Source organism: Pleurodeles waltl, chromosome 3_1 (genome assembly GCF_031143425.1).
Source record: "Pleurodeles waltl isolate 20211129_DDA chromosome 3_1, aPleWal1.hap1.20221129, whole genome shotgun sequence".
Lineage (NCBI taxonomy): Eukaryota > Metazoa > Chordata > Amphibia > Caudata > Salamandridae > Pleurodeles > Pleurodeles waltl.
The window spans coordinates 1,755,777,277-1,755,794,017 of NC_090440.1; the positions used below are offsets into that span (position 1 = coordinate 1,755,777,277).

General features: G+C 41.8%; 1 protein-coding gene across 5 annotated transcripts in view; it reads left to right on the forward strand.

The window, feature by feature from the left end:
- The window catches only part of ITGB2 (integrin subunit beta 2), a 487,597-nt gene that overhangs the window by 345,635 nt on the left and 125,221 nt on the right, over positions 1-16,741 (forward strand). For all 5 annotated transcript variants that reach the window (XM_069225707.1, XM_069225705.1, XM_069225706.1 and 2 more), the window contains 2 exons: positions 6,420-6,575; positions 14,609-14,704. In XM_069225707.1, the coding sequence (XP_069081808.1) occupies positions 6,420-6,575; positions 14,609-14,704 (252 nt within the window). The remainder of the gene's footprint in view (positions 1-6,419; positions 6,576-14,608; positions 14,705-16,741) is intronic.

Here is a 16,741-nt window from a genome sequence, read left to right on the forward strand (position 1 = left end):
ATCCGCAATAATGGGTTTAATTCCCACAATGGAATTTGGACCTAACGAACATTGCAGAAAGCTAAGTTACTTTTTTATTGGATTAAATGTAATCTTAACTGGGCTTGATGAAATTCAGATGACATTGTGCACATGTATTGACCACAAAACAGAAGGAACTTGTTCATACAATTCAGTTATATCTTCAGACGCCTGAGGACCGCACATTGCATTTTGATTGTTTGACTCACACAGCATGGCCATCTCTTTCTTCTTGTTGTCTTGTGTGGCATTCAAGAAGACTCCGTTGCTGGTGGAGAAGGTTGTACAGTTGAACTTGCGTAGCAGATCCCTACTTAACAAATTAGCAAGAGAAGAAGGACTCTACACGAAAGTATGTTCATCTGTATTTGGAACAAAAGTAACGGAAACACCATGAATGATGTTGTAAGGAACTCTCTGATTTGAGATGCTGACTGCATCAATGGACAAACTCAAGAAAAGTAATGAGGAGAATTCAGAGGTTTTGAAAGCAGGCCAGCTAGTGCCATTATCAATCAGACATGTGGTGGGTTTACCCTTGATCAAACACTTAATATAAGTTCTGTTTTGATCCACCTGGAAAAGGGCATCTATTGGTACAGTCTGTACCTCTCAGGCTGTCCTAATAATTAGAATATTGGTTTTAAATAATTTTCATGAACTTGAGAAGGTTAGATTGTGAGGCTACACTTACAGTTACATTAGGGCAATCTCTCTTCGAATGTCCCAATTGACCACATTTGAGGCATGACTCTCCAGAAGGATTTGACCCAACCCTACCCCCTCCATTTGGTCTCCTTCTCCAGCATTCACCCTGGCTGTTGCGTGGACCATCTCACCCTGCTACCTTTTCCTTCTCTGGTGAAACTGTTGCACTTAAAAGGGCATTACATTTGATTCATTCAGTTCTTTCTCGCTGCCATGAAAAATGACATCATGTGTTTTTTCAGTGGCTGTATGGAATCGGAGCAAAATTACAGATCTGATCACCAAACAATAAAGTCATAGAGCTCTTGAAACCAAATTCCCTTACAAGTCTTTTATAAATGAAGTGGTATTTATCGTCCATACAAAGACAAATCAACTGGGCATAATCAATGTGAGAACAAAAAGGCAATCAGCTCTGCATCAGCTAATATCAGTGTTAGAAAGCAAAATCTGGAAGCCACACATTACACTTTTATGGTACTGAGGGAATATTTCATAGAATCAATATGTGAGTGTGGAACATGTTCTCCTACAGTCTTATTATTTTACAAGTCTTTCTTATAATAAAGTACCTCTTAATAGTAACCATGAATGTTTCCAACACACATAGGCCCTACTTGAATTCAGTGTTAGACAGAGTCAATAAGTTAGTCATAACAGTGCTGTCCCATCCCTCCTTTAATGCTCTGAGTGAGTCTTGTCTCTCTTGCTTCATGCAAACGGAGGCCTGTTTAACATCCATGGCTTTGTGGTTCTTCTTCCAAACAGTCAAATAGACACCAAGAAGCCGTCACAGACTCCTCTGTAGTAACAGCATCAAGAGGTACCACCTTAGAACTCAGCAAACAGCATTGGTTGCTGAACTACACTCTCCTCATAGAACACGTGGGTGGTGTAGACTTTTTCAACTCCAGCTGGGCATTACCATTGCCCAGTGAGTTAAGAGCTTTTCCATGAGATAGGCAGAAATGGTCTGCAGGTCATAACCTGAAATACCTACAGGGCCAACTCAGCCACCCATTATGTTTGAGGTCAAAAACTTGAATGCCAGTAAGTTGGGCTGTAATGACAACTTTTATTTACCGCACTTAGAAATCGTGGAAGTGTAATATGAAGTGTTACATAATAAAGTAATAAATTATTATTTCTCTCTTCACACATCTCATTAGATATAGGTGCCCATGAGAACCCATATGCTGGATTTAGTGGTCTTCGATGCTATATTGCTGCATCAAAACCACTAGGCCGGACTCGTAAAGACTGCTGCATGAGTAGGGATGGCTTTCTCTAGTAGTACTCCTGGCTTTATCATGAATTTTTGGAGCAAGCCACGAATACTCTTGGTTTACGCCTGGAATATTACATAGACTGTAGCCAAAAAATGGAGAAGAACAGCAATCTTTTACCGTATGTAAAACAGTACGTAATGGGACTGCAGTGCAAAGTAGCATTGTGTTTCAAAAAGATTTTCTTGTTACATTTTGGATAAGAGGTCAGAGTTTTCCCTTTGCAAAGTTTCCTAGTTTGCCTTCTTTCAAAGGATGTTTTGTTCTCTGCTTGTATAATTTTACCAAGCTATTTTTCACACCAATGAACACCATCAAACAAAATCACGACCATAAGGATGAGATTGACCATATTTACATATTGGCATCATAATTCCATGCAGGGAAATATATTGCAGGATGTTTCTGCATGGTGCTGCGGTGTGCTGGCATGGGACCCTGATTTTGTCAATTGGTTCACGCCTTATACACTAACCCAAAGGTTAATGGTATCTTAACTCCTGCGTCAGGGCTGCCCCCTATTCCCTCTTCTTTTTGTCCTGGCCATTCAGCCTCTAGCACAACTGATTAAAATAGATCCACTGTATCAAGGATGGAACTGGGAAAATGCATACGAAGATCGCGCAGCTTTGGTTGCTGATGTCGTTCTGCTAAATATGGCAAAACCCAGAGATTCTGGCCTGCAAAGTTTTCATCTTCTGCGCTGCTATGAGGAGGCATCAGGGCTCCGAATGAACCCAGCCAAATTGGTCCTGTTGCCCTAAGCGCCATCACTGGAGTGCTATGACTGACAAGAGGTGGTGCCTATCCATCGGTTAAGTTTCAAATATTTAGGCATTTGGGTGGCCCTCTTCCCAGAGCTGGCATGGTCTCTAAATCTTACTGGTGTCTCGGTCCAATGCAGACTTACGGCGATGGCAAACATTGCCACTAAGCGTTTTGGGCCATGCAGCACTGTATAAAATTATACTGCAGCATATTTTATATGTGCTTTAGATTTTCCAGGTCCGATCCCACGCTCCTGGTTCCGAACACTAGATAGAACAGCAGTCTCATTTCTTTGGCGTGGCACTAGACACCGAATTGCATTGCAACACTGCCAGAGGGGGGTGTACGGCAGGGGTGAGCATGGCCAAACCCTTACCTATATTATTTAGCGACATTGCTCTTGGTTGTTCATGATTGGTTTAATGGGGGATGGGCCGACCCGGCATATCAACTTGAATTAACCTCACTTAGCTTCCCACAAATATTAGATCTCATCTATGGCTCCCCGCAAATTGGACCCAGTGACTAGAGTGGCTTTCCTTCCTTGGTGTGCGGCCCTACGTCATACACGACAATGTCATCACCCAGCAGACTCCTTTGTGGCAAGGCACGTGGCTTAAGAAATTGACCACCCTATGCGGGTTCGGGAGATGGGACTTGCTGGGAATTTCACAGTTGGGAGATGTGTGGAGGGCGGGATCAATGCATTCCTTTCAGGACCTACAGACCACGTACCAACTCTCCTGTACGCAATTTTATAAATACCTTCAGCTTTGCCATGCCGAGTGTACACCTGTCTCACAAAGACACAATACCTGAACATAGTCCACTGGAGGCCAAATTGCTCATGGGGGCTTTGGGGAAAAAAGGTGTGTCCCAAATGTATAAAATGTTAATTAATCATGCCCCAGGTGAACTAGACCATCTCAGGGCTAGATGGGAGGGATGGTTGGGCCCCCTTGAGGAGACATACTGGCAGGATGCACTAATGGAACCAAGACTAATAGCTATATCGTCTAGACTGTGACTGGTACAAATGTATTTTATGTATGGGTCGTACCTCTCTACTGTCCAGCTGTATCGAGCCGGTCTCTGTCCCACTTTCCACTGTCCTAGGTGCTCAGAAGACTCTGCGGACTTCTTTCACATGGTCTGGAAATGCCCCCACATAGTAAAATACTGGGGAAAGATATTCCATGAGCTTAATGCAGTGATGGGGTGGGAGCAACAGATGTCCCCAGGGATGGTCTTACTGGGTATAATGGAGGGAATGGAGGGCTAGAGGGCAGACTGACCATTTGTGGGAACTGCCCTGATGGTGGCGAAAAGAGACATTGCAGCCAACTTGAATTCCGCCCTAGCACCGTCCCTCCAGAAGTGGAGACTTGGGATTGATTGGTGTGCAAGTCAGGAAAAATCGGTTTATGAGGCAAAGGGATGCCCTCACAAACATACCACGGTATGGGGGATATGGTTGGATTTCCTTACATGAACAACCAAGGATGTGAAATATTTGTTGTGTAACAATAACAGGCCATACGTGTGTTTGGGTGTTGTACTGAAAATTTCCCAGCTGTCTATATGTTGTTTATTTTATGCTGATAACAAGAGGGCCTTCTCTGTGTATTCTTTTTCTCTTATTAAACCAATCAAACTTGTTTATGAAAAAAAAGAAGGAAGGAGAGAATGTCAGGGGAAGAAAGAGAATAAAAAAAGGAGAGAAATAATAAAGAAAAATAAAAAATGAACAGAGAAAGGGGCAATGAAAGAAAGGAGATGGAGGATGGAAAAGAGACATTACGAAGGAAGGAGGAAGAAATAACAGAGATAGTGAAAGAATGAATGTTATTAAAGGGTAAATGAAAGATGGGCAAAGGAGGAAGTAGAAAAAAGGAAGAGCGTGACAGAGAAAGAGTAAAGAAAGAAAGCTAGAGAATGGAAAAGAGAACAAGAAAAGGATAGAAAGTAAGTAAAGGAAAAATGAGAGTAAAAGGTGAAAGAAAGATTAGAAAAAAATAAAGAAGCTGGAAGAAAGAGACAAGGAGAAAGGGACAGTAGTGGTGAAAGATAAAGTACAATAAGTACAAGAAAAAGAGAAAAATAACAGCAGGGAGGAAAGATGAAGAAAGAGAGTAAAATGTTGAAGAGCTGAGTGCGGTGGGGTAGAGCGAAGTACAGTGGTGTAGAGTAGTGTTGCATAGAGCATCGTGGACTGTCATGGAGTGGAGTAGAACCGAATGGAATGCACTGTCATAGAATGGAGTGGCGTACAGTGGAGTGTTGTAGAGTGCCTTAGAGTGGCTTAGTTTGGAGTGGCGTTGAGTGGAGTACAGTGTTGTAGAGTGGCATGTAGTGGAGTGGCATATAGTAAAGTGTTGTCGAGTGGAGTGTTAAAGTGGTGTGGAGTGTCATAGTGTGGTGTGGAGTGCCATAGAGTGGAGTAGTATAGAGTGGCCTGTCATGTAGTGGAGTGACATAGAGTGGTGTAGCGTAGAGTGGAGTAAAGTGTCAGTGTTGAGTGTCGTAGAGTGGAGTTGAGTGGCATAGAGTGGAGTCGAGTGGCTTAGAGTGCAGTGGTATAGAGTGGAGTCTAGTGGCGTAGAGCAGAGTTGCACAGAGTTAAGTATGCACATTGTGGTAGTGCACTGCCATTACAGACAACAATTGTTCATTTGAAATATCATTACACTTTCACAGACATAGTTTTACTGATCAAACTATACAGGGCACAAACAATAATGTGTGAAAATGACATCATGAAGTATATTGATTTGATTTGATCATATTAAGTTATTTGTTTTCACAGCACTTCAGAATCCAATAAAATATGCTTCATATGTGCTTTCCCTAATTTTGAAATATTCAGAAATATTTGCACAGCTCATTTACAGACATTTAAATTGTGTTGTGTACTAGAAAAACATCCTACAGCCTTTCCTCTCACATGGGTGCGCAGCAGGATTGTCACATGAATCCGCTCACTTTGAAGTTAGAGAAAGAAAAGTAAACACCAGTTTCTCTGGAAGACAGAGCCTGACATTTGAACTCTGTCCTTGAATGCACAGCAAATGTGACAAGATAAGAACAAAATTTAAAGGCCTGTTCATAGAAAGCAAGCACTTGTGGAGGAATACAAGGAGTGATGGTCAACAGGGTATACTCCATAGAAGGAACAAAAATATACTGGGCAGCCTAAAACAAATAAAGCCAGCAAATACAAGTAAGCACATGTGAGTTACAAACCACAAAGCCAATGGTAAGCAATGGGCAGAATACATTGCCAGGGAAGCTTTCAGAATGTCCCCAAGATGTCTTTGCAAACCATACAGCTGGGCTTCGACCTAAAAACGACCCATCTAAAAAGAAACTATATAGAAACTATTTGCATGTGATAAATAACACATAAATTCTTTGCTTTTGGAATTTCTGTTTTAGCTTTAGAATGCATTTTCTGCCCTTGGTGGGTCGTAGAGTAATATTGCACAGATTTAGCCATTCTGAGTATGCAGTTTGACAGGATCATGTCCATTTTATATTGCTGTTGTGAATAGTAATGTTTCTAAGGTTATCCAATTACCAAACAAATATTTCTCAAAGTTCAACTCTAGCAGAGTTAACGTGTGTTTTTTTTTTCAGAATAAAATTGGTTGGCGTAATAATACCCGTTTGCTGGTATATGCAACAGATGACGGTTTTCATTTTGCTGGGGATGGGAAGCTAGCAGCCATTTTGACACCGAACGATGGTCAGTGTCACATGGAAGACAGCCTGTACAAGATGAGCAATGAATTTGTAAGTTTCTCCTCAAAACCAATCCTAATCAGAACGGGCTAATAAAGTATGAATAGCTGAAAACAAGAGAAATGTCCCTTTAAGTGAGTCATACTGAGAGGTGTAAGGAGAAGTAGATGTATTAAAGAGGACCTTCAGCAAACAAACACCCACGCCTGCCACTGGGCCACTTTATATATCAATACAGTGACTCTTTATGTTGTTTTGTTCAACTTTCGATTTGTAGAGAAAATATAGCTTTGTTTTTAGGAGTGCATCACCATTTTCTGAATGCGACATCCTGCCACATCTCCCCCAGAAAAGTAAGTTTGGGTGCTGCCTATTTGTCCTATACGATGTGGCTTAGGTACGCATTATTCCCTTCAGGCAAAGCTACAATATTCAAAAGATGGACACTTGACAAACATTGGATCAGCAGGAGACGTCTTAATCAGAAAATGATTCAGTATTGAGATATCATGACTAATGTAAAGGTTTGGTGGTGACTCTTTAACATATTGATATATATTTAGCTCCAGACACATGGAAAATCCTATTTTGTGACTGAAGAGTCAGCTTTCCTAACATTCACCAGCACTGGAATTTATCTGGCAGAAAGCAAGTAGGTGATTCTACTCTTTTGCACAAAAGCTAAAAACCAGGCTTCTCCAAAGCTTAAGTTGAGAAGAGCATCAATGTATGTTCTGCCCACTAGTCGTTTTGGAAAGTGCCACACTCCCGTCTCAGTTGTAAAGTTTACAGTTTAGTTAAAAAAGTTAAAAAAAGGATATGCAAATTGAAGTCTTTCCAGACATTCCCTACTTTCATGTTCCAGCAATTGTCTAAACTCAAAAGGTAATTGCCAGTTGAAACAGAAGATGTACAACATGGCTAAATCTAGTTCAAGTTTATAACAGACATATGAAAAACATCAAATTAGGTTGGTTAATGTGATGATCTGGCAGACATCAATGTATGTTCTGCTCACTAGTCGTTTTGGAAAGTGCCACACTCCCGTCTCAGTTGTAAAGTTTACAGTTTAGTTAAAAAAGTTAAAAAAAGGATATGCAAATTGAAGTCTTTCCAGACATTCCCTACTTTCATGTTCCAGCAATTGTCTAAACTCAAAAGGTAGTTGCCAGTTGAAACAGAAGATGTACAACATGGCTAAATCTAGTTCAAGTTTATAACAGACATATGAAAAACATCAAATTAGGTTGGTTAATGTGATGATCTGGCAGACAGGAAAGGTCAACATCAGTGTTAATGGAACTATTAGCAAGATTTATTAAAAAGGTGTAGAATACTAATAAATAAATTATGTGGGTCTGTCAGACTCTAAAGACCTCAGTTTAAAACGGCTGACGTTAAATTATCTCATCTTTTGCCTGCCTTCTATTTTTTATGTTTCTTTTGTTTCAGGAGTCCAGCTACAACAGTACACATTAGTTGGAATTGTACCACAATGTTTTAATGCCTGTGGGAATGTTTATCTGTATGTGTTCCATGAGAGCTGAATAATAAACCTCAGCACTTGCCACACAGTATCATCCCACTACAAGATATCCATTGAAGGTTATGCAGCAGAGACTTCCATTGTGTGATGGCTGAGAAGAAGGAACTAGCTTATCAGAAAGTGTTCAATCCTGATTGGTTCTCTTCATGGGAACCATAAGGAGTAGCTCTTCACAGTAAAGATTTCTACTGTTTAGTTGTGCACTGCTGAGTTAGTTAGATCAGATGTCTTCTCCACTATCTTTAAAGAAGGTGCTTCTTTTTTGCACATGCCTAAAGGGTTAGAATCCTGGACAAAGCCATTCTCATCAATCTGACTGAATCTTTATTTTATTCATCCTTTTAGAGGCTTCACTTGCTGACACCTTTGCTTGTCTTCTCTTCTCCTCAACTCATCCGACTTCATAGCTTGGCATATTAGGAAACCTCCCTTCATGGGAAGCTGAAGCCTGCCTCAATTTACTTATGACAACTTTAAAGTTTGTCTTGGTATTTGCTATTTTGAATCACTTTGAATTAGACTTATCAATGGATTCACATGTTGATTACTGATTTACTACTAATTTGAATGATTTTAGATCGTAACAGTGATAATCGGCTAATAAACCTTCACGGTTAGCAAATCTACCACTCTTTCATGATTCTTGTGGACCTGATGTGCTTCACTGTAATTCATTGTACTTGATTTGTTGTGTCACAGGTCAGTCCCTGGACTAAAAGTCCATTCGCTCAAGTGCAGCTTGTACTTGAGTTTACACCAACGATCTGCACAGTGCAAACCCGCTGCATCAAATCAAAAGACCACAAGTATACTCTACGTAGTGGGAGAAAGCTCCTGCACATGAGGAATATTAGGCAAGTTTTTTTTCCAAATTTAGAATCCTCTTGTGATTGAGTGGCTAAAAGATCTAAAGGGTCTGCACAATAAAAATACCATTAAAATGTTTGGTCAAGCACCCACCAAAAACAACTGTACAGATTGACAACAATGATGACAAGGAGGAAGGGCAGGTCACATTTGAAGTACTTTTGTAGTGTAGTGTAAATCTGTAAAGTATTTTTGGACATATTAAGAAATAATAGCTATACATTGACAGTTTAGTGCTCGAGGCCCAAACTATAAATTACATTTGAAACCTAATTGGCAAATACATTGAAAATGTTGTCAATAGTTAGGAGGTTTTAGTACCTAGAATGGTAGTTTGCAAATCTCTGCAACCTTATTTTACAATAGGCGCTGCCTATTTATGCCCCATAGGAGACTCAAGAATCAGCTTTGCTCTGCTTGTACTCAAATTTCGTTTTGAAAAAATGCAGGGGCCATGAAAGGGCAATGTTAGAATACCCATCCTTATGAGGACCCATAGCTCGCACCAAATCAGTGAACATGTTATTATTTTTTTAAGTTGCCCTATTTGGTGATGGAGGCTGTTCCATTGGCAGTGACCACTACTAAAGCACATGCAGTTTGTTCAAGGGAACTTGAGATGATTCAGTTTGTTTGAGCCGAGTGGCTTTCAGGCGATTGTTTCTCTTGTTGTCCATGTGTATGTTGATGTTGATCCTTTCTCACATCTAGAAGTGAAGCAGTGTTTTGAAGCTTATCTTCTACTTACCTACAGCCATTGAATATTTCTGCAGTACAGGTGGTGTTTTGGGTTTTACCCACTCCATTGATCAGGCATACAACCAGTGCTTTGGGAGCTTCGGTAAAATGGCACGTTTAGAGAGAGTGTTGCTGTAGTTTAATTGGGAGTTTACCATACTTTGACTTTTGGCAGGTGGTGTTCAATGGGTATGAAAGGTATAATGATTTGACCACTGCTCCAGGTTTGTAGTTATTATTGAGGTCAGCACACTAGATGCTGCCTAGGTTTCTGAGATTTCTTTTGATTGGTATGATTTCTCTGTAGGAAGTTGGAGTGGGCGGATAACTTCAGTTCAGTTTTGGGAGTGGGGAGGGCCAAACTCCAGGTTTTCGCTCTTGAAGCTGTTGAGCTTTAAGTGATTTTGGCTCATCTACATTTTCTTTTTTTTGGCCATTATAGTCATATACAAATTGTTTTTCTTGCCTTTGACTCATAGAAATATTGCACACTATTGGTATTTGAGCGGAACAGGAAGTTGTAGGATCCAAGGATGTTTGTGACTGTTTTGGTGTAGCTGTTGATCAGTAGAGGAGGCAGGAGAGATACTTCATACCTCGCAGATCACTGAACATAATGAAAACACTCCAATTCTGACCTCCGGTGAACAGTCTTTGAGAACCATTTCAGTGTCTGGTTGGTAACGTGGGCTACTGATTGTAGTTGTGATGAAGAATGGTATGGCATACAGTGTGAAATATCACATATGGATCGAAGATGATCAGCATGAAGAGTGGTCCCTTGTCAGATTTGTACAGGGAGTGCAGAATTATTAGGCAAATGAGTATTTTGACCACATCATCCTCTTTATGCATGTTGTCTTACTCCAAGCTGTATAGGCTCGAAAGCCTACTACCAATTAAGCATATTAGGTGATGAGCATCTCTGTAATGAGAAGGGGTGTGGTCTAATGACATCAACACCCTATATCAGGTGTGCATAATTATTAGGCAACTTCCTTTCCTTTGGCAAAATGGGTCAAAAGAAGGACTTGACAGGCTCAGAAAAGTAAAAAATAGTGAGATATCTTGCAGAGGGATGCAGCACTCTTAAAATTGCAAAGCTTCTGAAGCGTGATCATCGAACAATCAAGCGTTTCATTCAAAATAGTCAACAGGGTCGCAAGAAGCATGTGGAAAAACCAAGGCGCAAAATAACTGCCCATGAACTGAGAAAAGTCAAGCGTGCAGCTGCCACGATGCCACTTGCCACCAGTTTGGCCATATTTCAGAGCTGCAACATCACTGGAGTGCCCAAAAGCACAAGGTGTGCAATACTCAGAGACATGGCCAAGGTAAGAAAGGCTGAAAGACGACCACCACTGAACAAGACACACAAGCTGAAACGTCAAGACTGGGCCAAGAAATATCTCAAGACTGATTTTTATAAGGTTTTATGGACTGATGAAATGAGAGTGAGTCTTGATGGGCCAGATGGATGGGCCCGTGGCTGGATTGGTAAAGGGCAGAGAGCTCCAGTCCGACTCAGACGCCAGCAAGGTGGAGGTGGAGTACTGGTTTGGGCTGGTATCATCAAAGATGAGCTTGTGGGGCCTTTTCGGGTTGAGGATGGAGTCAAGCTCAACTCCCAGTCCTACTGCCAGTTCCTGGAAGACACCTTCTTCAAGCAGTGGTACAGGAAGAAGTCTGCATCCTTCAAGAAAAACATGATTTTCATGCAGGACAATGCTCCATCACACGCGTCCAAGTACTCCACAGCGTGGCTGACAAAAAAGGGTATAAAAGAAGGAAATCTAATGACATGGCCTCCTTGTTCACCTGATCTGAACCCCATTGAGAACCTGTGGTCCATCATCAAATGTGAGATTTACAAGGAGGGAAAACAGTACACCTCTCTGAACAGTGTCTGGGAGGCTGTGGTTGCTGCTGCATGCAATGTTGATGGTGAACAGATCAAAACACTGACAGAATCCATGGATGGCAGGCTTTTGAGTGTCCTTGCAAAGAAAGGTGGCTATATTGGTCACTGATTTGTTTTTGTTTTGTTTTTGAATGTCAGAAATGTATATTTGTGAATGTTGAGATGTTATATTGGTTTCACTGGTAATAATAAATAATTGAAATGGGTATATATTTTTTGTTTGTTAAGTTGCCTAATAATTATGCACAGTAATAGTCACCTGCACACACAGATATCCCCCTAACATAGCTAAAACTGAAAACAAACTAAAAACTACTTCCAAAAATATTCAGCTTTGATATTAATGAGTTTTTTGGGTTCATTGAGAACATGGTTGTTGTTCAATAATAAAATTAATCCTCAAAAATACAACTTGCCTAATAATTCTGCACTCCCTGTATAGGCTGCTGTTCACAGATTTTCTTTTTCGTGCCATGTGTGGGATACAGGTCAGATTAGTTGGTGTTTGGAATTTTTTTAACGGGACAGGAGCTGACAGTTTATTCTGTTATTATTTAGAAATCCAGGTAGGTTTCCAGTCAATATTTATTGGGTCAGATGGGTCTAGTGTGGATTTATTTAAAAGAAGAGTGACAGCAATGTTTTAGAGGCGACAGGACTCCCCCCATTAAAGAATTTGCTAACGAATGCAGTTTTGGTTGGCCTGAAGGTTTCCACTTGTTTGAGGTGGTGTCACCTGGGCATGGCTCTCTCTAGTTCTTTCTCAGTGTGAGAAGTTGAAGCAGACTGCTGAAGTTGGTTCTGGGTATTTTCTAAAAACGGAAAGTTTGACGTGACATTTCTAGTTGTAGGTGACGTGTCTGTGGGTGCAGGTGAAGCAGGGATACTGTCTGCTTTCAGTACTTGATCCAAGTAATGGTCTTTTACTGCAGAACAACTAGCTTTGTTTTAGATGGATCTGGTGTGTTGGGGGGCCAATGATAAGCCATGTGAGAGAGTTCTGAACTTTGTGAATTGTTCTTTGATTCTGAATTGGAGTTTTGCCTGGCAATGTGGTTTTTTAATTATTTAAGGGTGTTTAAGCAACAAAGACCGTGGTTGTTCTGTTTGGGCCTATCTGGTTAGGCACCTGTTTATATTCATCGTTACTGCTGTGGCAGTGTACAGTGTTTTCAGTATGTGGCTGTTACACTCCGTGACCATAGTGATTACACTCCCTTCCTGTCTGGGTGTTGTTGCCAATAGGCCTGACCTAAGTACCACTGCATTTAACTTCTGGGAGATGGCTGGGATCTCGGATGTGGTATTATACCATGGCCTGCATCTGGGGCGTGGCCACAGTGGTTACAATCCTTGGGTTATCCTTCCACTTCTCAGGAATGAGGGAGTTTGAGCTCTTGTGTTCCCTGTTACTGGTGTCATATGCTGTGGTAGCAGCTTGTTGGGGCTTCTGCCTACGGGAAGGCGGAGAAGAGAGGCAGAAGGGGCATGAATGTCAGGCACCTTTTTGAGTGGGTGTCTGTGGGAACTTGGGCATAGCATTCCAATCTAAGATGGCCACCCCCTGCCTATTCCCTTGAAACATGTGAGATCTTCAGAAAATAAGATGGTGTCGCAAGTTCCTGTGTTTACCTTTCCTGTCTCCTCCTATACCATTTCTTCCAGTAGATAAGAGGGTAAAGCTTGTTAAACAATGTGTTGCAAAACAATTAGACATATTTTTCCAAGGGATTATCCCCTCTTTCTCTACATATTTTTGGCATGATTTTTCCTTTGAGTTTAGGCCAGCATTGGATATTCCTGTTCTTTCCCTAATTTTGTTCTGATCTGAGTTTAGTGCTGGTTAGTGCCTAGAACTCCCAATCTGTCTTAAATCCATCAGTTCCACCCTGATTCGAGGTCCGGTCAGTTTTTTCCTCCTTGTGACTGTTCTGAGGAGACACTTGCCTACTTCACACTTAATTGTCAGTGTGAAGAGGTCCAGCGACTCCAAAAGTCATACTTTCCTCAGGCAACCAAAGTACAAAAAGAGGAGCAACCCTTGGGCTCAGTGCTTGAAAGTGGGACGGCGGGTTAATTATGTTGACCCACGTAATGTTTCCAGCTAGGTTGGTTTTGTGTGTTTAAGAATTAATTATGTTTTTGCAATAGAAAAAAGAAAGCATAGTCCAATTTTTCCATTTGTCTCTAGGCAATCGGAAGAGCAGTCTTGAAGGAAAAATATGGTGGTTAGAAAAGATAACGGGAAACCTAGAGGTTGTAGATTAGCAGACTAGGTTCTCCCTCTGGGTCAATGGAGTGCCCTGTGAAGTGAGAAGATGATTTAGATAGAATTTCTATACTGACGCGCTTATAAGAGCTGAAGTCTGTGTCACAAAACTATGGCCATAGCTGCAGGGGCACCAGCTGCAGCTGATATCTTAGTGAGTAATGTGGTACTGGGTACTCTGGGAACAGATCATGGCCCAAGAACTGGCCCTGCGCTCAGACTCCATATGGAATGGGTGCAAGCCATGCGTCATACACACTGTGGCTTTAGATTTTGGGCAGATATTATGGCCAGAGACCGTGCTGGGAAAGGGTAGGGCTTGGGTGCAGGCCATGTTCTATATGTTGTATATATTCATGGTTCTTGGATAGATGGCATGACCAAAGTCAGTGTCTGTACCCAGAGCCCACACAATGTGGCCACACAAATACTGTAAGCATTTTCCTGCCACATGGATTGACAGAGTACATCATAAAAAACAAATTCAATGAAAGAACTTTGTTAAGTGGATGCTGTGGTTCTATCCTAATACAACATTACAAAGTCCCTGATTGCACTGCTCATGACCTCACATAGGAGGTAATTGATATTTATTTAATCTTGAGATTTGCTGCTGAAGTAACAAATTGATAATTACCTATTAAATGGGCTACTTAAAATCATAATTACCTACTGCATAGAATTGTATTGCTTTGAAAGTGAACACCTCTGTTAAAAATGACTGTACATTAATATTTCAACAGGACTACCCTTCTGTGGGCCATTTGGCACAAAAGCTTGCAGAAAATAACATTCAGCCCATTTTTGCAGTCACAACGAAAATGGTTGGAACATATCGGGTATTTATTTATTTATCTATCTATTTAGAAATGTGTAATGTGTTGCTTGTCTCCATCGGGTTTCTTTAACTTGCAAGCTAAGTTACAGAAAAACATTAAAAACATGAAAACGTTAAGCCAACGAAGTAACATAAATCAACACATTCTTACTTGCTGTTCAGGGTTTTGGTGAGGTAGATATTTGGATGGGTGGGTGACGGATTGGATATAATTGTGGATCATTCGTTTTGGGCTTGTAAATGGGGTATGTGAGAAATGGGTTCTGCCACTTTTACTCCACTTGAGTTTTTTTGCTTTGGGGCTACCAGATTTATGGACTGGTCTCACAACCCGAGTCTCACTCTAAACCCTTCTGAAATGGACTGAGAGTGATAACTGCTGATGCTCATCTTTTAAGATAAGGTCCACCCCTACGCAGATAGTGTAAGAGGCTCTAGGTTGATTGCACATGAGTACGTACACATGTGCACACGTGCAGGCTGAGCATGTGAGACTAATTATCTGATTCAGCTCTGTAACTGTGCACAGGTGGTATGTTGCAGAAGGGACCCTCGATGGATGGGTTGTGCTCTGTGCAGGCCTTCCAATACGAGTGGGCCTTAGTGTGAGTTTGTACATCTGTAGTGCTTCCCTGAGGTATGTGGAGTGTTTCACTGTATTATACTCAAAGAGTAAAATCTGCACCAAAGTACAGCTTTGTCAGAGTTAGGCCTAGAGACGAGCATGATGCACTTCTTGTGGCACTTCAACATTTATAATTTTTGTGTGATACAACTCCTAATTAGATTCTGCCCTTTGAATTACCCTGCTGGGCAAGTTAATGACTCTGCTTGCACGCTGGATGATCAAAGGCTTCCCCGTACAATAGGGCCTTCAGCCAGCAATTAAGCTTGCTTCTGGGAGTGGAGAAGGTAGGGATGAAAACTGCTTGTGCTAATTACTTTTCTCACTGCACCCCGCATGTGAAGGCTCAACTACACAGAAACGAAAGAGGGTAGGCAGACCTGTGGATCCTGTCACAGGATGGGCTAAACTTTGGCGTTTTGGAGGAGTTAGGGATGGGGCTTAGGCTCTCAGAGAATAGTTGACGAGGCCATCTTGGAAATGCCCAAAATGCTCTGCAGGATGTTTGAGGCAGAGGTGGAATGATGATGTGTCATCTTGGCACTTGGCAGTGGTACCTAGAACTCCCCCCACCACTTACAAATCCTTGCACAAGTGAGAAAGTTTTGAGAAGAGTCTGCACCTGGGGGAAACAATGCTAGAGGAAAGCCCAGCTGAGAAAGAGAAAAACCCTGACTCTGTAGAGATGGACTGCAGGAGTTTGGACTTCATTTGGATACCAGGGATTAGGAGTCGTTTCTCAGGGGCAGTGGTGCTGCCTCCCCTAGACCCTCTGGAGGACAGTAGAATGATGGACCTGCTGAAGAGAACCTTGGAGGGTTACTCTGAATCTTCTGTGTACCGGTCCTGCAGACGTGCGACCTCCATAAGGAGGAGGCCCTGACTTCTGATGACACACAGGCTACTTGCAAGTGGCTAAGATGCCATAGGACCTGGCAAGTGCAGGCAGGGAGAGCAGTTGGCCTTGGGGGCCCTTTAGGTACTGCTGCCTCCCAGGGTCACAAAAGGTTTCAGGCATCCATACAGGAGAAAGGTCATGGGCATGGAGCTATAGCTATAGAGCAGATCCTATGTTCTCTCTAGTCAGAGAGAGACCAATGAGAGAAACGGGCTCCAGACACATAAAAGGTTTTAGGGGCCAGGAGGCCAAATATCAGGAGTCAAACATCACTGGAACCATCCAGATTGGCCCAACGGGGGCTAAAAAAACACAGAAAGAATCTTGGTCCCCCACTGGGTCCACCTAGGAAGGGAGGCACAGGGCACCCCCTGTGGTTTCTATCAATTGTCCCCAGGTGGATCCATTTACCATAGGCCAAAGCAGCAGGAAAATGGCCTGGAAGGTGTGTGTGTTTTCCCCTCTTCTTTATTAAAAAATGTCCATTGGGCCTCATTTCCCAGGGACTTATTGCA